Source organism: Ranitomeya imitator, chromosome 7 (assembly GCF_032444005.1).
Source record: "Ranitomeya imitator isolate aRanImi1 chromosome 7, aRanImi1.pri, whole genome shotgun sequence".
NCBI classification, from domain to species: domain Eukaryota; kingdom Metazoa; phylum Chordata; class Amphibia; order Anura; family Dendrobatidae; genus Ranitomeya; species Ranitomeya imitator.
In genome coordinates, this window is record NC_091288.1 from 221080470 (window position 1) to 221106553 (window position 26084).

The following is a 26084-nucleotide window of genomic DNA, read 5'->3' on the forward strand; positions in this document are numbered from 1 at the left end:
TTTAGGATGTTCTTAAACATTTCCCATTTATTATCTGTATTCGCATTTCTGAGGATATTGTCCCATTCTACCAGATTAAGGGCATCTCTAAGCTGTTCAAACTTTGCCTTCCTAAAGTTCTTAGGTTGTCTTAGGTGACATCATGAGGCAGAAATGATGAAGTCATAATTTCCAGTCAAAGCCCCAAAGATGTTTCCTTTCCTGCTGTGTAACATTATGGAAGGTGTCGTTGCTCCTCGTCATTGTGGCGTTTGGTTTCTCTTTGTAGATCTACCAATCCTTCCTATTTCACAGTCGTTCTTGGTGATTACCAGCTGCAGATCTCCAATACTCATCAGATTACGTCAAGTGTACAAAGTATCATCGTGAACTCCCTGTATAGCGGCAGTGCCACCCCGGGGGACATCGCCCTGATTAAACTCTCCAGTCCCGTTACCTATACTGAGTACATCCTGCCGGTGTGTGTTCCACCAGGGTCCATGAGCTTCACCGATGGCACCAACTGCTGGGTAACTGGATGGGGCAATACGGGAAGTGATGGTAAGAAAACTCAGACACTTTGGACTATAACCTAATCATGTATGATGCTTTCCAAGAGTACCACACCCCATCCCCATCATGTCTCGGGGTATCTAAACAAGCTCCTGGGTCATGATGTTTTTCCTTGAGAAGATATAGAAAGTCTTAGCTTCAATCAATGGACTCTGGGGGGAAAAAGTATGCAAATTATCCCTTCTCGTGAAGAAAGATAATGGTATCTTGTGCCACCTGCAGGTCGTCAATGATTAACTAATAAAGGGTTGTCCAGTGAAAACAAGTTGTTACCTGTTCACTGAATTGGTTGGTGGATGTTACCAATGACAACCAGACCGATCGGCAGAATAAGGAAGGTATATCCTTGTCACACAATAAAGCGGCAGGTTGGACGTCTGACCATCGTTCCACCCATTCTTCATGACGCTGCTGGAAAACACCGAGCAGGTTGCTTAGCAGGCCCCCAGAGAATGATTTGAGTGGTGGTCAAACATTCTAAAAGGTCCTAATTTTACGGATCTGCAAATGGTCAGATAGTTGACAACTTGTTTTGGCCTGACAACACTTTAAAGGGAGTGTCAGCACAAAATTACTAATCATACCAAGCACAAGAGCTTGGTACATTTAAGGCGCTGCACCTTCCAAACGACTTGCTTTATATCTATCTCCACCATTTTCTGACTCAATGAAGCCAAAGCTATCAATCAAGATGGAGATAGCCAAAAAATAAGTAGGTGGGAAGGAGCCCTGAACGTTTGGCTGCGCCATGATGCACGGAGTTCCTGTGCTTGGTATGAACGGTCATTCTGTGCTGACAGTCCCATTTTAAAGAGCTCTGAGTCACTACTAGCGATTTTTGGCTAACCATCTTTCATCGAAAGGAATGCGTGTCTCTGGTTTTGCCAAAATTCCTAGTCATGATTGACACCTCATTAATGGGTCTACCATTGACTTCCAGGGCAACTCCCCCCAATAGATGCAAGCGGAGAACCATAAATCCTCCATCACTTACCGGAGCCTCTGACAAAAGTCCAATAGACCCACACAGCTTTACATCCTCCTCCACACAAATACGGTGGCCTCTCGTTTGGGGCTTTTGTTCTTGGTTTTATTATTTTGCACTCCATGATCTGGACCTTCACTCTTCTTCTTGCAGTGACTCTTCCATATCCTCAGACTCTACAGCAGGTCATGGTGCCTCTTATCAGCAATAGAGCCTGTGATGCCATGTACCACATCAACTCCGCCATTGGTGCCAGCATACAGATTGTTCCAAGTGACCAAATCTGTGCCGGCTACCAGGCCGGAAAGAAGGACTCCTGCCAGGTGGGTGACATTCTTATTGTATACCTTGTTCTTATGTTTTTGCATTTATTCTCCCTTTCTTTAATATTCCTGTGGTGAAATATATGTGTGTGTGTGTATCTATCTATATATCTCTATGTGTGTAGGGACATCTGTCTAGGGTTATATGTGTGACTAGTGATAACGTAACATCTGTCCTGAAGGCAAGTCGCACCTAGGTGTTAATAGGTACTTTTTTGGGATGAGTAAGACCTCTGTCTCCAAATCTCACCAGGGGGTCTGGCTAAGGCCCAGAACAAAGGAACACTTGACACCTCTGAGTGCTTGGAGGGGAGATGCTAATTGTGGCTTGAGGGTTGGCTATTCCTGGTAACCATCTCACAAGTGTCTCCAGAGGAAAATAATATATATTCATTAGTAACGTGGCCGTGGCCCAATCAAACAGGCAGCAGTTATGATATTTGCCTGAGGGGCCGGTCTAGAAACCTGACCTCCAGACCACAGTTATAAATTTAGGCTGCAGACAGAGAATTGTGTTCACATGTGAGGGCAGCCTGAAAAGCTGATGTGATCCAACTCCATTCACCCCCCCCCCCCCCCCTCAGGGATCAGAAAGCAACTACCAGTTAGATAATTTCTGTAAGTTTTCTCCTGTTTATTTTGATACTGGTTTGCATAAGTTGTATGTCTTTTTATTATCATATTTGTATACCTTTTTCTTATTGTAAGCATTGAACCTTTTGCTATTAAAGTATAAAACTTTAAGTTGAACCTTGAATGTTCTAAAGAATCCATAGCCTAGAGGTGTGTGGGCCTTATGAGTGATAGACATATTTTTATTAGTATTATTGTTAGTTCCGGGACTCATCGCCCGTGTGTTCGATGAGTGGTGGCAGCGCGCATGAGCGGGTGTGTGGCCTGGGTCGGTGTGTGATTTATGCTCACATTACAGCATAGGACAGAGGTTGAATGCTGGACTGAGAGTGGGGAGATAGATTAACCCTTGCAGGCACAACCCCAAATCACGTGTGAGAGCAGGCACGTGACGAATAAGTGACACCACGGAGTAGGGATGGTCTGATCATGATACTGTTGTGGAGGACCCTTTCTTGTCGTTTTTTTTTTTTTTTTGGGGGGGGGGGGACAGGTTCCTGTGTAACGTCAGCACGAACATGACCATGTACCTCAATATAAATTTCAGCACAGTGAATTAATGTAATATTTTCCTGACTTTGGTTCTTCTTTCCAGGGTGACTCCGGGGGACCTCTGGTCTGTAAAGTCAATGGTGTTTGGTATCAAGCTGGCATTGTAAGTTGGGGAGAAGATTGTGCCTTGGCCAACCGTCCGGGAGTCTACACCTATGTCCCGGATTACTATGACTGGATCTACTCGTATGGAGCCACTCGCTTTGTCTCGTCATCCTCCATGTTTACCGTATCGGCGTTACTATTGATCACCTGTCTAGTATTGCACACGTGATGATCTGTGGTCGGCTCAGTGGAGCCAGTGAACTGGAATTATAGTCTAAATGGTTTGAATTTCAGAATTCTCTTGGTGAGATTATTGGAATATGTGGCCACCAGGACAAAGCTTTTGAAATGATGATCTTCATCATGTGGTCCCTGACCATTTCTTCGCAGCCGCCATTTATTTCTGGATATTAGAATGACCAACACATCACTACCTGTTCCTCGAGTGCTTGATGTCGGCCATGTTTCTGTCTCAGGAGAAATGTCCATTGGCTGCAGCAATTTCTATCCTCTGTACCCTTCTGACCTGTTCGATCACATTTCAGCAGTAGACCGTGTTCTCTACGATGCGTGTGAGGACACCTTGTTGTGATCTGTTTTAAGATCAATAAATTCTCTCTTTTTAAAGAATTTTTTTTTTTTTAAACTAATAAAAGATGTGACCACATTCTTTGCTCCAATCCTAGTACTTCATGACATAGTCACAGATGTCTGATAGGTCTCACTTCTGTGACCTCATTAATGTCTATGAACTGATTCTCAAAAACTCCTTTTCCAACCTGGAAACAGTGGGTTTTCACCGCCAAATCCAAGGGGTAAATGTATAGAGATGTGCATCTGTGTTGCCCGTGCCTGTAGCGCCGCAAAATGCTTGCATGTGTGATCTACTTATATATGTATTGCCAGCTATGGTGAGGGTTGTTTTCTCTGTCATTTTACTCGATCAGTTACTGGAGATTGTGCACTTTTGCCTGAACCAGGAAGTGTGCATGATCCCTCAGAAGGGAGGAGGTGCTTCTGAGAGGATGCCATGTTCAGAGCAGTGAAGAAGATGTAGGAAGGAAGAGGTAGCATGATGGAGGTCTACAAGCAGAAGAGAGGAGCCTGCTCTCCCTGCCAGGACAATCTGCACGAGGCAGGGTATCAGTCCCTAAAAAAGAGACTTCCAGGGTCCATGCTAAACTGAAAGGCTGGTTTCATACTTGCGTTTTTGTCTGCAGCGTTTTTTTTTCCTATACTTAACATTGAAAACGCATGCGTTTTTTGTTGTACGCGTTTGGTCGCGTTTTGAAACGCATGCTTTTTTTACTGCATGCGTTCATTTTCAAAAATGTTACTTGTAGTATTTTGGGAGGCGTTTTTTTTTTTTTTACACAAAAAAACGCATGTGTTTTCATATTAAAAAACCAGAAAACACACTGATATGCCACCCCCCAACATAAAGGTGATAAAGGGATCCTAACCCTAACCCTACCCCTAACCCTAACCCTAAGGGATCCTAACCCTACCCCTACCCCTAACCCTAATCCCTTTAGGGTTAGGGTTAGGGGTAGGGTTAGGGTTAGGATCCCTTAGGGTTAGAGGTAGGGTTAGGGTTAGGATCCCTTAGGGTTAGAGGTAGGGTTAGGGGTAGGGTTAGGGTTAGGATCCCTTAGGGTTAGAGGTAGGGTTAGGGTTAGGATCCCTTAGGGTTAGAGGTAGGGTTAGGGTTATGGTTATGGTTAGGGGTAGGGATAGGGTTAGGATCCCTTTAGGGGTAGGGTTAGGGGTAGGGATAGGGTTAGGATCCCGTTAGGGTTAGGGGTAGGGTTAGGGTTAGGATCCCTTTATCACCTTTATGTTGGGGGGTGGCATATCAGTGTGTTTTCTGTTTTTTTTAATGCAAAAACGCATGCGTCAAAAAAACGCAGCGTTTGCACGCGTTTACATGCGTTTTTCACCATGCGTTTTTTTGCGTTTTTTACCGCAAAAACGCACCCAAAAAAACACAAATGTGAAACCAGCCAAAGACTGCTCAGTTCTCATATAATGAGCAGTAGTGTGCTTTTGCCCAGGAGTTCAGCAGCGCATAGAATCAGGACACTGCTGCAAGAGAGGGTTTTGCACAGAATTCGAGCTGCCTGCTCGCTGGAAGGGATCACAGATCCAGTAATTGCTTACCTCGGACCCCTGGGGATCCAATGAATCATTTTAGCAGAGGTATAATTAGCAGCAGGAAGGTTACACTGCATCACAGCAGAGAAATGGAATTTGCTCCATACAGGCCTGACAGACCCACAGGTAACACAAAATCATCCTGCTCCTTAATAATTAGGGTAAGTTCACACAGAGCATTTTTGTTGCTTTTTTTTCTGCAGCAAAACCTGATCTTGGCAGGAAAGAAGCTGCGTCAAAAATGCAGGTTTTTGTTTTTTTTTTTCTTTTTGTCCATGCTAATGTCCTTGGATTTTCAGCAGCAAATAATGATACCTGCGTTTTTTTTTCAACACCCATTTAAGTCAATGGGTGAAAAAACTCAAGAGTATGTCCCTTCTTTCAGCGTTTTTGCTTATTCCAAAAACGCAGTAAAGCACGAAATACTGATCAAACAAAAAACCAATGTGTGTGCATGAGATTTCTGAAATCTCATAGGCTTTGCTGGTATTATAAAAAGCAGCTGAAAATTAGCAGAAAAAACGCCTTGTGTGAACTTACCCTTACTAGGCACAGTTTAGTATCCTCTACAAAGACAACAGCAAATATGTTACAAAATGGGACCCAATTCTGCCCCCTGTGGTACCCCACTGTTACCTGACCACCCCAATACTGCCCCCTGTGGTACCCCACTGGTAACTCGCCGTATCCACTGCTGGCTTGTGCGGTGTTGTGAATTCTGTGGCTGAGTTCACTTCTGTGGTCACAAGTGGTATTGCAGTCTCTGGGCTTCCTCCCTCAGGTGTTTTGGTGAGCTCGTTGGCTGCCTTGCTATTTAGCTCCACCTGAGTCTGTCTTCCTTGCTCCTTGTCAATGTTCCAGTGTTGGATCTGAGCTACTGCATCTTTCCTTGGGCCTGCTGCTCTGCTAGATAAGTGCTTCTAGTTTGTTTTCTGTTTTTTCTGTCCAGCTTGTTATTATCTTTTGCTGGAAGCTCTGAGAAGCAAAGGGGTGCACCGCCGTGCTGTTAGTTCGGCACGGTGGGTCTTTTTGCCCCTTTGCGTGGTTTTCGTTTTAGGGTTTTTTGTAGACTGCATAGTTCTCTTTGCTATCCTCGCTCTGTCTAGAATATCGGGCCTCACTTTGCTGAATCTATTTCATTCCTACGTTTGTCTTTTCATCTTGCTAACAGTCATTATATGTGGGGGGCTGCCTATTCCTTTGGGGTATTTCTCTGAGGTAAGTCAGGCTTGTATTTCTATCTTCAGGCTAGTCAGCTCCTCAGGCAGTGCCGAGTTGCATAGGTAGTTGATAGGCGCAATCCACTGCTGCTTCCAGTTGTGTGAGGATAGATCAGGTACTGCAGTCTACAGAGATTCCATGTCTCAGAGCTCGTCCTATTGTTTTGGGTTATTGCCAGATCTCTGTATGTGCGCTGATTACTGCACGCTGTGTTGCCTGATTGCCAGCCATAACAGTACAAGGAGCCATTCAATGATTTCCAATAGAGGGAAAAAAGAAATCCTGACATCATTTTTTTTTCTTAGCTCTGTCTTCAGTCTTTTTTTTCCCCTAGACATTAGAGTGCTTCAGGACACAGCTGTGGACATGGATATTCAGGCTCTGTGCTCCTCAATGGATAATCTCGTTGTAAATGTACAAAAGATTCAAGATACTATTGATCAGAAATCGATGCTAGAACCAAGAATTCCGATTCCTGATTTGTTTTTTGGTGACAGAACTAAGTTCCTGAGCTTCAGAAATAATTGTAAGCTATTTTTGGCCTTGAAACCTCATTCTTCTGGTAATCCTATTCAACAGGTTTTGATTATTATTTCCTTTTTGCGCGGCGACCCACAGGACTGGGCGTTTTCTCTTGCACCAGGAGATTCTGCATTGAGTAATGTTGATGCATTTTTCCAGGCGCTGGGATTGCTTTACGATGAGCCTAATTCAGTGGATCAAGCTGAGAAAAATCTGCTGGCTTTATGCCAGGGTCAGGATGATGTAGAAGTATATTGTCAGAAATTTAGAAAATGGTCAGTACTCACTCTGTGGAATGAATCTGCACTAGCGGCTTTGTTCAGAAAGGGTCTCTCTGAAGCTCTTAAGGATGTAATGGTGGGATTTCCTATGCCTGCTGGTTTGAATGAGTCTATGTCCTTGGCCATTCAGATCGGTCGTCGCTTGCGCGAGCGTAAATCTGTGCACCATCTGGCGGTATTGTCTGAGAGTAAGCCTGAGCCTATGCAGTGCGACAGGACTATGACTAAAGTAGAACGGCACGAACACAGACGTCTGAACAGACTGTGTTTCTATTGTGGTGATTCTACTCATGCTATTTCTAATTGTCCTAAACGCACTAGGCGGTTCGATAGCTCTGCCGTTATTGGTACTGTACAGTCCAAATTCCTTTTGTCCATTACCTTAATGTGCTCTTGGTCATCGTATTCTGTCATGGCGTTTGTGGATTCAGGCGCTGCCCTGAATCTGATGGATTTGGATTATGCTAAACGTTGTGGATTTTTCTTGGAGCCTTTGCGGTGTCCTATTCCGTTGAGAGGAATTGATGCTACACCTCTGGCCAAGAATAAGCCTCAGTACTGGGCCCAGCTGACCATGTGCATGGCTCCTGCACATCAGGAAGTTATTCGCTTTTTGGTACTGCATAATTTGCATGATGTGGTCGTGTTGGGGTTGCCATGGCTACAAACCCATAATCCAGTATTGGATTGGAACTCTATGTCGGTAACCAGCTGGGGTTGTCAGGGAGTACATGGTGATGTTCCATTTTTGTCTATTTCGTCATCCATTCCTTCTGACATCCCAGAGTTCTTGTCGGACTTTCAGGATGTATTTGAAGAGTCCAAGTCTGATGCCCTTCCTCCGCATAGGAATTGTGATTGTGCTATCGATTTGATTCCTGGTAGTAAATTCCCTAAGGGTCGTTTATTTAATTTGTCCGTACCTGAACACACCGCTATGCGCAGTTATGTGAAGGAGTCCCTGGAGAAGGGACATATTCGCCCATCGTCGTCACCATTGGGAGCAGGGTTCTTTTTTGTAGCCAAGAAGGATGGTTCGCTAAGACCGTGTATTGATTACCGCCTTCTTAATAAGATCACTGTTAAGTTTCAGTATCCCTTGCCATTGATTTCTGACTTGTTTGCTCGGATTAAGGGGGCTAGTTGGTTTACTAAGATTGATCTTCGTGGTGCGTATAATCTGGTGAGAATCAGGCAGGGAGATGAATGGAAAACGGCATTTAATACGCCCGAGGGTCATTTTGAGTATCTGGTGATGCCGTTCGGACTTGCCAATGCTCCATCTGTTTTTCAGTCTTTTATGCATGACATTTTCCGTGAGTATCTGGATAAATTCTTGATTGTTTACTTGGATGACATTTTGATCTTCTCAGATGATTGGGAGTCTCATGTGAAGCAAGTCAGAATGGTTTTCCAGGTACTGCGTGCTAATTCCTTGTTCGTGAAGGGATCAAAGTGTCTCTTCGGTGTGCAGAAAGTTTCATTTTTGGGGTTCATCTTTTCCCCTTCTACTATCGAGATGGATCCGGTTAAGGTTCAGGCCATCCAGGATTGGACTCAGCCGACATCTCTAAAAAGTTTGCAGAAATTCCTGGGCTTTGCTAATTTTTATCGTCGCTTCATCTGTAATTTTTCTAGCATTGCCAGACCATTGACCGATTTGACCAAGAAGGGTGCTGACTTGGTTAATTGGTCTTCTGCTGCCGTGGAAGCTTTTCAGGAGTTGAAGCGTCGTTTTTGCTGTGCCCCTGTGTTGTGTCAACCTGATGTTTCTCTTCCGTTCCAGGTCGAGGTTGATGCTTCTGAGATTGGTGCAGGGGCGGTTTTGTCACAGAGAGGTTCTGGTTGCTCAGTGTTCAAACCATGTGCTTTCTTTTCCAGGAAATTTTCTGCTGCTGAGCGTAATTATGATGTGGGCAACCGAGAGTTGCTGGCCATGAAGTGGGCATTCGAGGAGTGGCGTCATTGGCTTGAGGGTGCTAAGCATCGCGTGGTGGTTTTGACTGATCATAAGAACCTTACTTATCTTGAGTCTGCCAAGCGCTTGAATCCTAGACAGGCCCGTTGGTCGTTATTTTTTGCTCGTTTTGATTTTGTGATTTCATACCTTCCGGGCTCTAAAAATGTGAAGGCGGATGCTCTGTCTAGGAGTTTTGTGCCCGACTCTCCGGGGTTATCTGAGCCGGCGAGTATCCTCAAGGAAGGAGTCATTGTGTCTGCCATCTCCCCTGATTTGCGGAGAGTGTTGCAGAAATTTCAGGCTAATAAACCTGATCGTTGTCCGGCCGAGAAACTGTTCGTCCCTGATAGGTGGACTAGTAAAGTTATCTCTGAACTTCATTGTTCGGTGCTGGCCGGTCATCCAGGAATCTTTGGTACCAGGGAGTTGGTTGCTAGATCCTTCTGGTGGCCATCTCTGTCACGGGATGTGCGTGCTTTTGTGCAGTCCTGTGGAATTTGTGCTAGGGCTAAGCCCTGCTGTTCACGTGCCAGTGGGTTGCTTTTGCCCTTGCCGGTCCCGAAGAGGCCTTGGACACATATTTCGATGGATTTCATTTCTGACCTTCCCGTTTCTCAAAAGATGTCTGTCATTTGGGTGGTCTGTGATCGCTTTTCTAAAATGGTCCATCTGGTGCCCTTGGTTAAATTGCCTTCCTCCTCTGATTTGGTGCCTTTGTTCTTCCAGCATGTGGTTCGTTTACATGGCATTCCTGAGAATATTGTTTCTGACAGAGGTTCCCAGTTTGTCTCGAGGTTCTGGCGAGCCTTTTGTGGTAGGATGGGCATTGACCTATCTTTTTCCTCGGCCTTCCATCCTCAGACTAATGGCCAGACCGAACGAACCAATCAGACCTTGGAAACATATCTGAGATGTTTTGTTTCCGCTGACCAGGATGATTGGGTGTCATTTTTGCCGTTGGCTGAGTTCGCCCTTAATAATCGGGCCAGCTCGGCTACCTTGGTCTCTCCATTTTTCTGCAATTCTGGGTTCCATCCTCGTTTCTCTTCAGGACAGGTTGAGTCTTCGGACTGTCCTGGTGTGGATTATGTGGTGGACAGGTTGCAGCAGATCTGGACTCAGGTAGTGGACAATTTGACCTTGTCCCAGGAGAAGGCTCAGCTTTTCGCTAATCGCAGACGCCGTGTGGGACCCCGACTTCGTGTTGGGGATCTGGTTTGGTTATCTTCTCGTCATATACCTATGAAGGTTTCCTCTCCTAAATTTAAACCTCGTTTTATTGGTCCGTATAGGATTTCTGAGATTCTCAATCCGGTGTCTTTTCGTCTGACCCTCCCAGACTCCTTTTCCATACATAATGTATTCCATAGGTCGTTGTTGAGGAGATACGTGGCACCTATGGTTCCATCTGTGGAGCCTCCTGCCCCTGTTTTGGTGGAGGGGGAATTGGAGTATATTGTGGAGAAGATTTTGGATTCTCGTGTCTCTAGACGGAAACTCCAGTATCTGGTCAAATGGAAGGGTTATGCTCAGGAAGATAATTCCTGGGTTTTTGCCTCTGATGTCCATGCCCCAGATCTTGTTCGTGCCTTTCATGTGGCTCATCCTGGTCGGCCTGGGGGTTCTGGTGAGGGTTCGGTGACCCCTCCTCAAGGGGGGGGTACTGTTGTGAATTCTGTGGCTGAGTTCACTTCTGTGGTCACAAGTGGTATTGCAGTCTCTGGGCTTCCTCCCTCAGGTGTTTTGGTGAGCTCGTTGGCTGCCTTGCTATTTAGCTCCACCTGAGTCTGTCTTCCTTGCTCCTTGTCAATGTTCCAGTGTTGGATCTGAGCTACTGCATCTTTCCTTGGGCCTGCTGCTCTGCTAGATAAGTGCTTCTAGTTTGTTTTCTGTTTTTTCTGTCCAGCTTGTTATTATCTTTTGCTGGAAGCTCTGAGAAGCAAAGGGGTGCACCGCCGTGCTGTTAGTTCGGCACGGTGGGTCTTTTTGCCCCTTTGCGTGGTTTTCGTTTTAGGGTTTTTTGTAGACTGCATAGTTCTCTTTGCTATCCTCGCTCTGTCTAGAATATCGGGCCTCACTTTGCTGAATCTATTTCATTCCTACGTTTGTCTTTTCATCTTGCTAACAGTCATTATATGTGGGGGGCTGCCTATTCCTTTGGGGTATTTCTCTGAGGTAAGTCAGGCTTGTATTTCTATCTTCAGGCTAGTCAGCTCCTCAGGCAGTGCCGAGTTGCATAGGTAGTTGATAGGCGCAATCCACTGCTGCTTCCAGTTGTGTGAGGATAGATCAGGTACTGCAGTCTACAGAGATTCCACGTCTCAGAGCTCGTCCTATTGTTTTGGGTTATTGCCAGATCTCTGTATGTGCGCTGATTACTGCACGCTGTGTTGCCTGATTGCCAGCCATAACAGTGCGGTACCGTTCTGGTGACTGTGATACCTCTCACCTTTTACACAGTATGATGCCACATGTTTTAATACAAAGTTTAATCTAAACCAGGTTATCTAAACTGAGTAAATCTCCCAATTGCTGATGCTACCCTAATTATGGAACAGTTACTTTTTTTTTTTTTTCTTCCATGCCCCTCCATTCCATAGTTATGCCCTTTGATAATAAAGAGCTGCCAACATGCAAATTCTCTCCTCTGCTCTTGCTACCACTACATCCCGAGTATCAGTGACAAACAAAGTAATTACATAGTAACATAGTTAGTAAGGCCGAAAAAAGACATTTGTCCATCCAGTTCAGCCTATATTCCATCATAATAAATCCCCAGATCTACGTCCTTCTACAGAACCTAATTGTATGATACAATATTGTTCTGCTCCAGGAAGACATCCAGGCCTCTCTTGAACCCCTCGACTGAGTTCGCCATCACCACCTCCTCAGGCAAGCAATTCCAGATTCTCACTGCCCTAACAGTAAAGAATCCTCTTCTATGTTGGTGGAAAAACCTTCTCTCCTCCAGACGCAAAGAATGCCCCCTTGTGCCCGTCACCTTCCTTGGTATAAACAGATCCTCAGCGAGATATTTGTATTGTCCCCTTATATACTTATACATGGTTATTAGATCGCCCCTCAGTCGTCTTTTTTCTAGACTAAATAATCCTAATTTCGCTAATCTATCTGGGTATTGTAGTTCTCCCATCCCCTTTATTAATTTTGTTGCCCTCCTTTGTACTCTCTCTAGTTCCATTATATCCTTCCTGAGCACCGGTGCCCAAAACTGGACACAGTACTCCATGTGCGGTCTAACTAGGGATTTGTACAGAGGCAGTATAATGCTCTCATCATGTGTATCCAGACCTCTCTTAATGCATCCCATGATCCTGTTTGCCTTGGCAGCTGCTGCCTGGCACTGGCTGCTCCAGGTAAGTTTATCATTAACTAGGATCCCCAAGTCCTTCTCCCTGTCAGATTTACACAGGTTAAATTACATAGTCAAGTGCAAGGTCTTTTTTTGCTAGTAAAAATAGTACCATAGTTTGACTTTCACTTACTTAACTCCCCAAGAGCTCTAGGGTGCATTCTAGCTGAATCCATCTTTTTACTCACTGCACTTCTCCCTGGCTTAGACAGGTAACATTTAATAGAGACTTTACCCCATTCCTCTGCATTTCGCCACAGATGATTTATATGCAACTCGGGGGTCAAAAGTTCTGCCGTTTATTATTTCTGGAGAGGTACAGTACAGAGCAAAAGTTTGGACACGCCTTCTCATTTAAGGATTTTTCTGTATTTTCATGACTATGAAAATTGTAAATTCACACTGAAGGCATCAAAACTATGAATTAACACATGTGGAATTATATATTTAATAAAAAAGTGTGAAACAACTGAAATGATGTCTTATATTCTAGGTTCTTCAAAGTAGCCACCTTTTGCTTTGATGACTGCTTTGCACACTCTTGGCATTCTCTTGATGAGCTTCAGGAGTTAGTCACTGGGAATGGTTTTCACTTCACAGGTCTGCCCTGTCAGGTTTAATAAGTGGGATTTCTTGCCTTATAAATGGTGTTGGGACCATTAGTTGTGTTGTGTAGAAGTCTGGTGGATACACAGCTGATAGTCCTACTGAATAGACTGTTAGCTGCTTTTTTTTCTTGTCATAATACAAATTCTAAGTTAAGGAAAACGAGTGGCCATCATTACTTTAAGAAATGAAGGTTAGTCAGTCCGAAAAATTGGGAAAACTTTGAAAGTGTCACCAAGTGCAGTTGCAAAAACCATCAAGCACTACAAAGAAACTGGCTCACATGAGGACCGCCCCAGGAAAGGAAGACCAAGAGTCACCTCTGCTTCTGAGGATAAGTTTATCTGAGTCACCAGTCTCAGAAATCGCAGGTTAACAGCAGCTCAGATTAGAGACCAGGTCAATGCCACACAGAGTTCTAGCAGCAGACACATCTCTACAACAACTGTTAAGAGGAGACTTTGTGCAGCAGGCCTTCATGGTAAAATAGCTGCTAGGAAACCACTGCTAAGGACAGGCAACAAGCAGAAGAGACTTGTTTGGGCTAAAGAACACAAGGAATGGACATTAGACCAGTGGAAATCTGTGCTTTGGTCTGGTGAATCCAAATTTGGATCTTTGGTTCCAACCACGGTGTCTTTGTGCGACGCAGAAAAGGTGAACGGATGGACTCTACATGCCTGGTTCCCACCGTGAAGCATGAAGGAGGAGGTGTGATGGGGTGGGGGGGGCTTTGCTGGTGACACTGTTGGGGGTTTATCAAAAATTGAAGGCATACTGAACCAGCATGGCTACCACAGCATCTTGCAGCGGCATGCTATTCCATCCGGTTTGCGTTTAGTTGGACCATCATTTATTTTTCAACAGGACAATGACCCCAAACACCTCCAGGCTGTGTAAGGGCTATTTGACTAAGAAGGAGAGTGATGGGGTGCTACACCAGATGACCTGGCCTCCACAGTCACCAGACCTGAACCCAATCGAGATGGTTTGGGGTGAGCTGGACCGCAGAGTGAAGGCAAAAGGGCCAACAAGTGCTAAGCATCTCTGGGAACTCCTTCAAGATTGTTGGAAGATCATTCCCGGTGACTACCTCTTGAAGTTCATCAAGAGAATGCCAAGAGTGTGCAAAGCAGTCATCAAAGCAAAAGGTGGCTACTTTGAAGAACCTAGAATATAAGACATAATTTCACTTGTTTCACACTTTTTTGTTAAGTATATAATTCCACATGTGTTAATTCATAGTTTTGATGCCTTCAGTGTGAACGTACAATTTTCATAGTCATGAAAATACAGAAAAAGCTTTAAATGAGAAGGTGTGTCCAAACATGCTGATAAGAGACATCTGGATTTGCCTTTGTTTCATCCTGGAAATAAGGCCTAGCTGTCATTTAAGTATATCTCTCTCAAGGTAACATCCTATAAATTTGTTTCTCACTTCATCAGTTTCTTTGAGGTGTTGAAACAAATTAATCCAGTAGCCTACAAACTCAAACTCTCGGCCTACTTGTGAATCCCCAATTCCTTCCATGTTTCTTCTCTCAAACCTGTTGTCCTTAGTTCTTTCTTCAAGGTTCCTAGTACCACTCCAGCTCCTGCAGCACTAAATATGTTTTTGAGGCTGAGAACATTATGTCCACCAAGAGGGTAAGAGGAAATACCTTCCTTCTTGAGGCTTGGAAGGGGTTTGGTCATGAGGAGAGGTCCTGGGAGCCCAGGGAGAACATCCATACCTCTCTCCTTCTGGTGAAATTTCTGACAGGCTTAAAAAAGAGTGGGCATAAGGGTAGGGGGTACGTAGAGCCCGCATCTCTGCATCTCTCCTTCGGACACTGCTGACATCAATAAGAAGACGGATCCAGAAGGAAAACCAAGGATTTTGCTCTTACGACTGGTTTTACATTTATGGAAGAAGCAAAAAAACCTGACATGCGGATAGTGAGGGTCACTGTATGAGAATATGAGAAGAACAAGGGTCACTGTCTTCACTGCAAGCTTGTGGTGATGTTACATTAATATAAAGAGTGGAGTATCCAGAAGTGATCGGTGAATCTGCTGGAATATAAATTTGACAGATCCACTCCGCTCCAATGCAGCCAAGAAATTCAATTCATATAGAAGTTCTTCCTTGCAAATCAAATGTTCCTTACTAAGCTCCTACGTCTCTTCAGACGCCAGAGTATAGTAATCATGGAGTGAGAAAAGAATCCATCAGAAAGTAGTCTGCAGACAGAACGCCATCACACAGAGGGTCCTCAGCCATGGCGTGGGTTCAGTTACTCTAACACTGTGCTCTTCCTCCTGAGGCTTCATCTGTCAATAGCCTACAACTGCCAATATGTTCTAATGGCTTCAGGAGTCTAGAGCAGCTGGAAAATGAAGGATCCAGAAGTCACTAGTTGGAAACTATAGTCCAAGAAGGTGACCATTATCTAGTCCAACACATGACTCAGCAGATAGATTAGACATCACATGAGATTATGTAGGAACACATCTATTTCCGCTAATCTATTGTTATACATTCCAGGCAGAGGCGGTGTCCTCCGCTGACTTTCTGCTGCTACAGTTCATATCCGAAAAGTTGTAAGTTTCTGTTATGTCATATGATTCACGTGATGAAATCAAAACCCAAGTACCCTAATAACACACGGGTGCTCTCTATAATGTGCCAGATATGTGGAGTGTCTGCCCAGATGAGAGAGATGGAAGGAGAGATGAGGAGGGAAGGACTGGGAAAAGAAGAGGTGAGGGGAAAGGAGATTAGGGGTAAGGAAAGAAGGTAAGGGAAAATAAGGGAAAGGGAAGAGAAAAGAGGTCAGGAGAGGACAAAAGGAATGGGGAAAAGAGAGGTGAGGGGAAGAGGGAAAATGAGAGGGGAGGGGAGGAAAGATGAGAAGAGAGGAGGGATGGGAAAAGGAGAGGTGAAGGGAAGAGGGAAAAGGAGAGGGGGAGTGAGGAAAGAGGGGAAGAGAAGAGAGGTGAGGAGTGGAAAGGAGGAAGGGTAAAAAGCGAGGTAAGAGTGTGGCGCCCCAGGGTCCTGGTCATCACAGTAGCATTGCTTTCCTCACGAGGAGAGTGATGTTACGTTTGGAAGCGATGAAGGATAACTCATTAGGTAATCACCTTACACACAACATGATCACACTCCAGGCCACAAGGGGGACCCTTTGATCCTATTCCTAGGTGACGCCCCATATATATTGTGGTTTTCAGGGAAAGTCAAGTCAGAAAGTGCCAGGAAGCAGACTGGAGCAGTCTGAGGCAGGAAGAACGAACGAAGGGGCAGTGTAGTCTGAAGTACTACTGCTCCTAAAGAAAGAGACATATGGAAAGCCAAACATTGTTCAGTGAGCGTACAGGAGAGCAAAGCACAGTAGAGTGACACCAGGGGGAGGACAGCAGCAAAAAGACTGTCTCCCTGGCAAAGCGCAGATAACCGGTAGCCGGACAACCGAGGTTGTAAGGTACTCTAAGACTTACATCAGAAACCAGCAGGACAGCTGAACTGCAAGTTACCTGTCCGCCACACACACCTGAGACACAGTAACACTTAGAGCCCGGGGCGTGGTAGAGTCCTGTAAAAAGGCTTGAGTTATCGGTCATGCAGGTATTGTCCTATCCTATATGGGGGACAGAGAGAAGAACTGTGAGGACCTTATCTGAAGCCATAGGCAGTAAGGGACTACACCACCGCGCTAGAGGAAGACTTTCATCTCCACCTGGTAAAGGGGACTCTGGATTTGCTTCCAAGCCGGCCGGACCCTGCCTGTACCTGTGATCTGGTGCCCTGGACTGTGGCTGCCTGAAGTCTTCAGTAACCCAGGTAAAGAGACTGCAAACCAGTGTCCTCGTTCTTTACTGCACCTCTCACCATCTTCCATCTACACACCGGGAGCCCTGGGGATATACTTCACCTGTGGGAAGGTATACCATCTAGCTGCCATAACATCACCCCAGAGGACCCCTTAAAGCAGCGTCGGTCACCCTGACCGAATACCACAGGTGGCGTCACTCACGAACATAAACTTTATTCAATTTTCCTTTTTCATGGGCGCCCAGGGCCACGGACCGGGTCACCACTGTGAACACCAGACCCGGCACTGGGTACCCCATGGCCTTGATGGCGACTCAAGGGTAAGAGGGAAAAGGAGAGGAGAAGGGAGGAAAGAAGGGAAGCGAAGAGAGGTGAGGAGAGGAAAGGAGGAATAAGAAAAGGAAAGGCAAGGGGAAGAGAAAAATGGAGTACGTAGGTGAGGAAAGAAGGGGAGAGAAGAGAGTTGTGGAGTGGAAATGAGACTGGAGGGTAGATCAATGGAAAAGAGGTGGGAAGGGAAGAGGAAGAGGGGAAGAGAAGAAAGCGAAAAAGGCATGAGGTGAATGGAGAGGCGAGAAGGAAAGGTAAGAGAAGAGGGGGATGAGAGAAAACGATAGGAGAGATGAGGAGGTGCATAAATGGGAGAGAAGAAGGAAAGGAACAGGAGACAGGACAAGAGAGCACGGGAGAGGAGAAGAGATGAGAGGAGGCACAAAGGGAAAGAAGAAGAAGAGAGGAGAGCAAAGGGGGGAAAAGAAAAGCGGGAAGACACAAAGGGAGAAAAGAGATGAATGAAAGCAAATAAATGAGAAGAGATCGGAGGAGAGGAAAAAAGAAGTGTCCAGGAGCGCCGATTAGAATTTTTCTGTCTTTCTTGATGTTATTTTGGAAAGTGACAAAGTTTAGCAAAATAAGTGGTATAAAAAAAAAAACGCCCCTGTAAAATTAGCCAGCGCCCCCAATGCAATCTTTCCATATGAAACTTGCAGGGAGCAGCTTTGGGTGTGACTAGAGGCGGGGGAGCAGGTGAGCGGTGATGAGTGGAGTTCGGGGTCGGCTGTTACCGGCAGGTGATTGGTAAAACCCCCACAAGGTTAGTATCTGCTGAGAGATGACGTCATTAGTATGACAATGGCCGCCACGTCTGGTCTCCGGTCACATGCACTTATCTCAGTCGCGGTTGTCAGAAGAGAAGCGTTCTCTGTAGGAACAGGTCGAGCCGCATTCTGAGCTCCGAGGGACTGGGTGATGCTGCGGTGGATGCGAGGAGACATCAGTCCTCAGTAAGGAGCTTTATCCGGTAAAAACTCCCAGAAATTGGACTGTACCGAATCCGCGTGGCCATGAGTGACCTCCACTATCTCGCCGGCCTCCTGCTGCTCTCCGGTAAGTGTCTCCTGCGACGACTGCGGCTTACAGAATCCGATCACCGATGTGATTCCGTTCTCTATCGGAGTGAGGAGGGCGGATCGGATCGTAACACCGGGAAATTCTGATCATATCCGATCAACCGGGGTCAGATATTATTTACAGGACAAACAATACCTGAGCGCGATTTCTAGGTCATCTCTGGGCGTCCCGGGGCCGTACAGTCGATCCCATCTCTGGAGAATGGCGCTGGATGATTATTACATTGTGCTAATGATATTCGGTGATGATACAGTGTCAGACTTATCGGGACCCAGAAGATATAATGCCGACACGTCGTGTTCTGTAGCCATTCCATACTGTGATACATTGTGATTCGTGAAGATTGCGCTCTTGTGTTTTTTGTGAGTACAGAGAATCCGCGTCTTACGTTCCCGCGATTATTTGGGGAGTTGTTTTTGCTGCAATTTTCGATGAGCGTTTGAGTTCCAGCAATGTGATTTGATATTTCTGTAATTCCCCCACTGCCTTCTTTCTTTATGCTGGGTGTACTCACTTACTGGGGCAGTTTTGAACTTTGCAATGAGTCAATTTCTCTACCAATACATTTTTTTTCATTTATAAATTTTCTATATCGAAGTCCGCAGATGATAACATTTAATCAGCACCAGACAACAATGAAGTTTAATCAAAGTAACAAAAAGTTTCTAAAAAACAAAAATTCATTTATTTATTAAAACATGAGAGCGAGAGAGAACAAAACCCAACTGAAAACCGCACAATAAAAACTAATGTAAAAAAAGTACTGAAACACAATGAAAAACTCTATTTTATCTAGAGACAGAAAATCTGCAGCTTCACCTACTCATCGCGGGAGCTTTGACTTCATGTAACCTCCTGCCAGTGATCCTCCTAGACGCTCTCTACTTGTGCAGGGTTTTAGGTACATGTCCGTGTGTGTCCCTGGGCAAAACATGCCGACATGTCCGTTTTTGGTTGTTTTGTTTTTACTTAGCAAATAAAGAAAAAGGTTTCACTAAATTGCCCTAAAGCAAGGTCAATGTGAAATACATGGAGTGTGAATAGCAAAATGGCTTTTGAAATTTTACAAAAAAACACATGAGTTGCTTAGCACAAAATTTGGCCAAAAATTTTGAGCCCATACACCAACGTCAAGGTAATCTCATGGGTCGGATGGGTCCCTCCCTAACTGCCCAGTGTGAACACTTACCTCTGGCTTATGTCTTGGTGAAGCCTGTATTGATAGGAAGGAACTAAATGAAAAAAACAGCTTGGGTTCCCCTGTATTCTCTATAACCAGCGAGGCAAAACTGACAGTGGGGGGGCTGCAACCCTCAGCTGTCAGCATTAGCTAGGCTGGTTATCAAGAATAGAAGGGACCCCACGCTGTTTTTTTCTTTTATAGTTATCTATGTAAATGTAAAAAAAAGGGCGAGGGGGTCCCCCCTCATTTTTGACAATTGGGCAGAGAACGACAGATAGGTGAGGGATATTGTTGTTTTTAATTTTTGTTTTATTACAGAAGACGAGGGCTTCAGTGGAATTAGGCGTTAGGGGAGTATAACTGTGTTTTGTTATTTTCAACTAAAAATGTAAGTGTTTTATTTCTAATACAGAACTTTATTCTGGCTGTGTCTTTATTTACCATGTAACTATAGGATTAGTAATGGATAGGTGTATTATAGATGCTTCTCCATTACTAATCCGTGGGCTTGATGTCACCAGACAATACAAAGGTGACATCAACCCCACTTGCTACTGCTACAGGGCAAATGGGAAGAGCCAGGCAAAGCACCAGAATTTTTACATCTAATAGATGCGCCTTTTCTGGGCGGCTGCGGGCCGCTATTTTTAGGCCGGAGAGGCCAATATCCATGACCCCTTACCAGCCTAAGGATACATGCCCCAACCTGTCTGCTTTAGCTTGACTGGTTGTGAAAAATTGATGTGACCCCTTCTATTCTTGATAACCAGCCTTGCGAACGCTGACAGCTGAGGGTTGCAGCCCAAAGCTGTGAATTTTGCAAGCTGGTTATCAAAAAAAACAGGGGAACCTATGCTGTTTTTTTATTTGTTTATAGCGCAGGAGCCGGCTGATGAATACTGTCACTGGTACTAGTGGCAGCAGGTGTAGGCTGATGGGAGTAATAGTCCCATCAGCCGCCGACTGCTGTCATTGTTATCACTTGAATACTACTCTCATCATTATCCCCAGCTCGCCGGTATAGCAGGGGAGAATGATGAGGAGTCTTCAGCACCCGGGAACAGCGCTAACTGTACCGCTGCTTCCCTGGTGTCAGTGTATGGGGTAGAGATGCAGCACAAGTATTACACACACAGACAAGGATATCTAGGGTACCGGAAATATCAGAAGTTGTGAAACCGCCCTTAGGTGGTTTTTCTTTTGAGGCTGAGAAATGTCTTGGTTCACAGTTAAGTATAGAATCCCAGAGTTTTGGGCTGCGTTCCCACGATGAGCTTTTCGGTGAGGGCTTTTGATGTTGCAGATTTTCTGCACCTATTAGGGTATGTGCACACGTTGCGGATTCCATTGCGGATTTTTCAGCGCAGATTCTGCAAAATCCGCAGGTGAAACGCCCTGTGGAACATAAACCGCAGCGTTTTCGCGCTGAATTTTCTGCAGCATGTGCACTGCGGATTTTGGTTTTCCATAGGTTTACATCTAAAGTCCACTTTAAGGGAGGATATTAGCGAAGGAAATGAGGATGTCGAGTCCATATGGGTCGAAATTCATGGAGGGAAAAATGGTAACAAAATTCTCATTGGGGTCTGTTACAAACCCCCAAATATAACAGAAAGCATGGAAAGTCTACTTCTAAAGCAGATAGATGAAGCTGCAGCCCATAATGAGGTCCTGGTTATGGGGGACTTTAACTACCCGGATATTAACTGGGAAACAGAAACCTGTGAAACCCATAAAGGCAACAGGTTTCTGCTAATAACCAAGAAAAATTATCTTTCACAATTGGTGCAGAATCCAACCAGAGGAGCAGCACTTTTAGACCTAATACTATCTAATAGACCTGACAGAATAACAAATCTGCAGGTGGTCGGGCATCTAGGAAATAGCGACCACAATATTGTACAGTTTCACCTGTCTTTCACTAGGGGGACTTGTCAGGGAGTCACAAAAACATTGAACTTTAGGAAGGCAAAGTTTGAACAGCTTAGAGATGCCCTTAATCTGGTAGACTGGGACAATATCCTCAGAAATGAGAATACAGATAATAAATGGGAAATGTTTAAGAACATCCTAAATAGGCAGTGTAAGCGGTTTATACCTTGTGGGAATAAAAGGACTAGAAATAGGAAAAACCCAATGTGGCTAAACAAAGAAGTAAGACAGGCAATTAACAGTAAAAAGAAAGCATTTGCACTACTAAAGCAGGATGGCACCATTGAAGCTCTAAAAAACTATAGGGAGAAAAATACTTTATCTAAAAAACTAATTAAAGCTGCCAAAAAGGAAACAGAGAAGCACATTGCTAAGGAGAGTAAAACTAATCCCAAACTGTTCTTCAACTATATCAATAGTAAAAGAATAAAAGCTGAAAATGTAGGCCCCTTAAAAAATAGTGAGGAAAGAATGGTTGTAGATGACGAGGAAAAAGCTAACATATTAAACACCTTCTTCTCCACGGTATTCACGGTGGAAAATGAAATGCTAGGTGAAATCCCAAGAAACAATGAAAACCCTATATTAAGGGTCACCAATCTAACCCAAGAAGAGGTGCGAAACCGGCTAAATAAGATTAAAATAGATAAATCTCCGGGTCCGGATGGCATACACCCACGAGTACTAAGAGAACTAAGTAATGTAATAGATAAACCATTATTTCTTATTTTTAGAGCCTCTATAGCGACGGGGTCTGTTCCGCAGGACTGGCGCATAGCAAATGTGGTGCCAATATTCAAAAAGGGCTCTAAAAGTGAACCTGGAAATTATAGGCCAGTAAGTCTAACCTCTATTGTTGGTAAAATATTTGAAGGGTTTCTGAGGGATGTTATTCTGGATTATCTCAATGAGAATAACTGTTTAACTCCATATCAGCATGGGTTTATGAGAAATCGCTCCTGTCAAACCAATCTAATCAGTTTTTATGAAGAGGTAAGCTATAGACTGGACCACGGTGAGTCATTGGACGTGGTATATCTCGATTTTTCCAAAGCGTTTGATACCGTGCCGCACAAGAAGTTGGTACACAAAATGAGAATGCTTGGTCTGGGGGAAAATGTGTGTAAATGGGTTAGTAACTGGCTTAGTGATAGAAAGCAGAGGGTGGTTATAAATGGTATAGTCTCTAACTGGGTCGCTGTGACCAGTGGGGTACCGCAGGGGTCAGTATTGGGACCTGTTCTCTTCAACATATTCATTAATGATCTGGTAGAAGGTTTACACAGTAAAATATCGATATTTGCAGATGATACAAAACTATGTAAAGCAGTTAATACAAGAGAAGATGGTATTCTGCTACAGATGGATCTGGATAAGTTGGAAACTTGGGCTGAAAGGTGGCAGATGAGGTTTAACAATGATAAATGTAAGGTTATACACATGGGAAGAAGGAATCAATATCACCATTACACACTGAACGGGAAACCACTGGGTAAATCTGACAGGGAGAAGGACTTGGGGATCCTAGTTAATGATAAACTTACCTGGAGCAGCCAGTGCCAGGCAGCGGCTGCCGAGGCAAACAGGATCATGGGGTGCATTAAAAGAGGTCTGGATACACATGATGAGAGCATTATACTGCCTCTGTACAAATCCCTAGTTAGACCGCACATGGAGTACTGTGTCCAGTTTTGGGCACCGGTGCTCAGGAAGGATATAATGGAACTAGAGAGAGTACAAAGGAGGGCAACAAAATTAATAAAGGGGATGGGAGAACTACAATACCCAGATAGATTAGCGAAATTAGGATTATTTAGTCTAGAAAAAAGACGACTGAGGGGCGATCTAATAACCATGTATAAGTATATAAGGGGAAAATACAAATATCTCGCTGAGGATCTGTTTATACCAAGGAAGGTGACGGGCACAAGGGGGCATTCTTTGCGTCTGGAGGAGAGAAGGTTTTTCCACCAACATAGAAGAGGATTCTTTACTGTTAGGGCAGTGAGAATCTGGAATTGCTTGCCTGAGGAGGTGGTGATGGCGAACTCAGTCGAGGGGTTCAAGAGAGGCCTGGATGTCTTCCTGGAGCAGAACAATATTGTATCATACAATTATTAGGTTCTGTAGAAGGACGTAGATCTGGGGATTTATTATGATGGAATATAGGCTGAACTGGATGGACAAATGTCTTTTTTCGGCCTTACTAACTATGTTACTATGTTACTATGTTACTATGTTACATGGTACAGTACACCGCATGGAAAACTGCTGCGGATCTGCAGGGCGAAATCCGCTGCTGGTCTGCAGCCAAATCTGCAACGTGTGCACATACTTTAAGCAAAAAAGGGAACTTGCATTTTTCCAAAATTTTGCCGCGTAAAATACATCATGAGAACATGACCTCACACTTAATGTGCACCAAAGAAATGCTTCTGAATTGGGAAAATGCTCGGCCTCGCTGTAGATATTGGACATGTTTTATTGTCCCGTGTTTTTGTCACCTTCTCCACCCATAGACAATAATTCCAGAAACCATGAGACGCGCTGACTCTCTTCTTTCTGTTTAACCCTTGGAGTTTTATTCTTCTCTCTCAGTTCTCCGTGACGAATACCTGCAGAGAAAACGTTTCCCAACACGTCCAAAAATAGCAGAACAAATTGTTAAAGCCCCTCGGGCTGCAGCTTTTGAAGCCGATCTCACAGGGAGAAGGATCCCTCCCTCTCCTCCATCACGGTTAGAGATGAGCACATTTGTTTGGAAAACGATCGCCAAACATGAATTCGGCACGAATATGACACATTCGGATTCGCGATCGGAAACACTAGCCAAATGTTATAAAATTGGAAGCCTTCAGTAAAGTATGGCAAAATATTTGCGCTGCTACAAAAGTATTTTCATAACTTTAGTAGCGATAATGGTGGTGTATCATGAGCGTTCGGCACGTGTTTGATGTGGGGAGGGGGTTTGCAGAGCTCAGAGGCGTGGCGTCCTTGTAAACAGTCTTTTTTTTTTTTTTGGCAGTTGTAGTCGTGATTCACCGTGCCATATCTCACCTTGTTATTTAGTAGCAGTTAAATTCCACAGTGTGTATAACTCATGCACATTAAAAAAAATAATAATTTTTTTTCTGTTGCTAAACAAGATATATCTCGCCGTATCCCATGTTGCAATATTGTGGCCGTGAAATTGTTGTGTGTCCGGGGCTGTTGCATTTAAAAAATTTTGGGGTTTTACAAATGTGATACATCAGGCTAAATCTGATTTTGAAATTGTGTGGAGCATATCTTCTAAGCTATACAGGCGTCACCCACACTTAAAACAAAAAAATTCTGTTCCTATTGTCATACCATAGGGGACATCTCTTGTAAAATTGTAGCAGAACTTCTTTGTCATACAGGCCTCATCCACACTCAAACAATTCTATTTTCTGTGACTAACACGATACAGCATGCTATATTTCAACTTTGAATTTACTGTCACTGAAGTTCAGCTGTTTGAAGAGGTGGTGCAGACTTTAAAATCTATTTTTTTTCTTCTTCTAATACTGTGCTCCTACCACACTGTCTGAGCAACATCACTGAGAAAAAGCGAGGCCGTGGTGGAAGGGGAATTAGGCTTGGTGTACGTGGGGGTAGGTTGCAATGTTTGTGAAAGCACTAGCAAAGCAACGTCACGTCCTGTGCAAAGACAACTGACCACTTATGTTACTGGACAGACTACACCACTACCTTTCTTTGGGAGACGCACAGCGGTACGCCTTGTCGTTGATGCCCAGAAAGAGCATGTACTCGAGTGAATGGTAAGTGAAGCTTCAAGTGGCCTCTCCTCCTCTTCCTCCACCTCAACATCACACCCAGTACAGTCTACAGAGGTGGCACTCAAATTCCCGGTGCTTCCCAACACGTCCCAACTCTCCAACCATACAACTGACTGTACAGAACCACAGATGGATGAGTCTGAAGAGCTGTTCACACATTCTATGCCATGTTCATCAGAAGTGTACTCAAAAGCACTGCAGAGTCAAGAGGGGGAAATCTGCATCGATGCCCAAGATTTTTTTTAGATTGGATCTGGGGCAGGACAAAGTAGGGTCCGAACAGAATCCTGACCCTCATCATCAGACGTTAACCCCTTGGGGGAGGTGATCCTGTTGAGACTCATATCTAAGGCTCACATAGACTGCACTGTGCTGTCTGGGCATGAAGAGGGTGACTCCAAGGGCGAGGAATGTGATAACACAGAGGATGATGATGATGATGTGTTAGATCCCAGTTTACGTGAACATAGAGGCACACAGTGGATTAGGTCATCTGTGGAGGAGGACGAAGAGGTTACATTGCACTGTCCATCACAGAGACGTAGTCATGCAGCCACGATGTGCAATGCATCCTCAGCCACAACCGTGGCTTTGACCGATCTCAGAGATCAAGCACACCACAACTTTCTCAATCTACTGTAACATCTTCGCCTGCACCTCCCTCACAGCCTCATAGTCCAGCAGTTTTGTCAGGCTCACCATACTCCGTCCACGGTCCTG

The 26084-nt window shown here is 44.6% G+C and overlaps 1 protein-coding gene across 1 annotated transcript in view; it reads left to right on the plus strand.

Moving 5' to 3' along the window:
• The window catches only part of LOC138646219 (transmembrane protease serine 9-like), a 76404-nt gene that overhangs the window by 20938 nt on the left and 29382 nt on the right, over positions 1-26084 (plus strand). Inside the window, exons 7-10 of the mRNA XM_069735681.1 lie at positions 269-540; positions 1691-1860; positions 3089-3315; positions 3481-3662. Coding sequence (XP_069591782.1) covers positions 269-540; positions 1691-1860; positions 3089-3315; positions 3481-3662 — 851 coding nt within the window. The remainder of the gene's footprint in view (positions 1-268; positions 541-1690; positions 1861-3088; positions 3316-3480; positions 3663-26084) is intronic.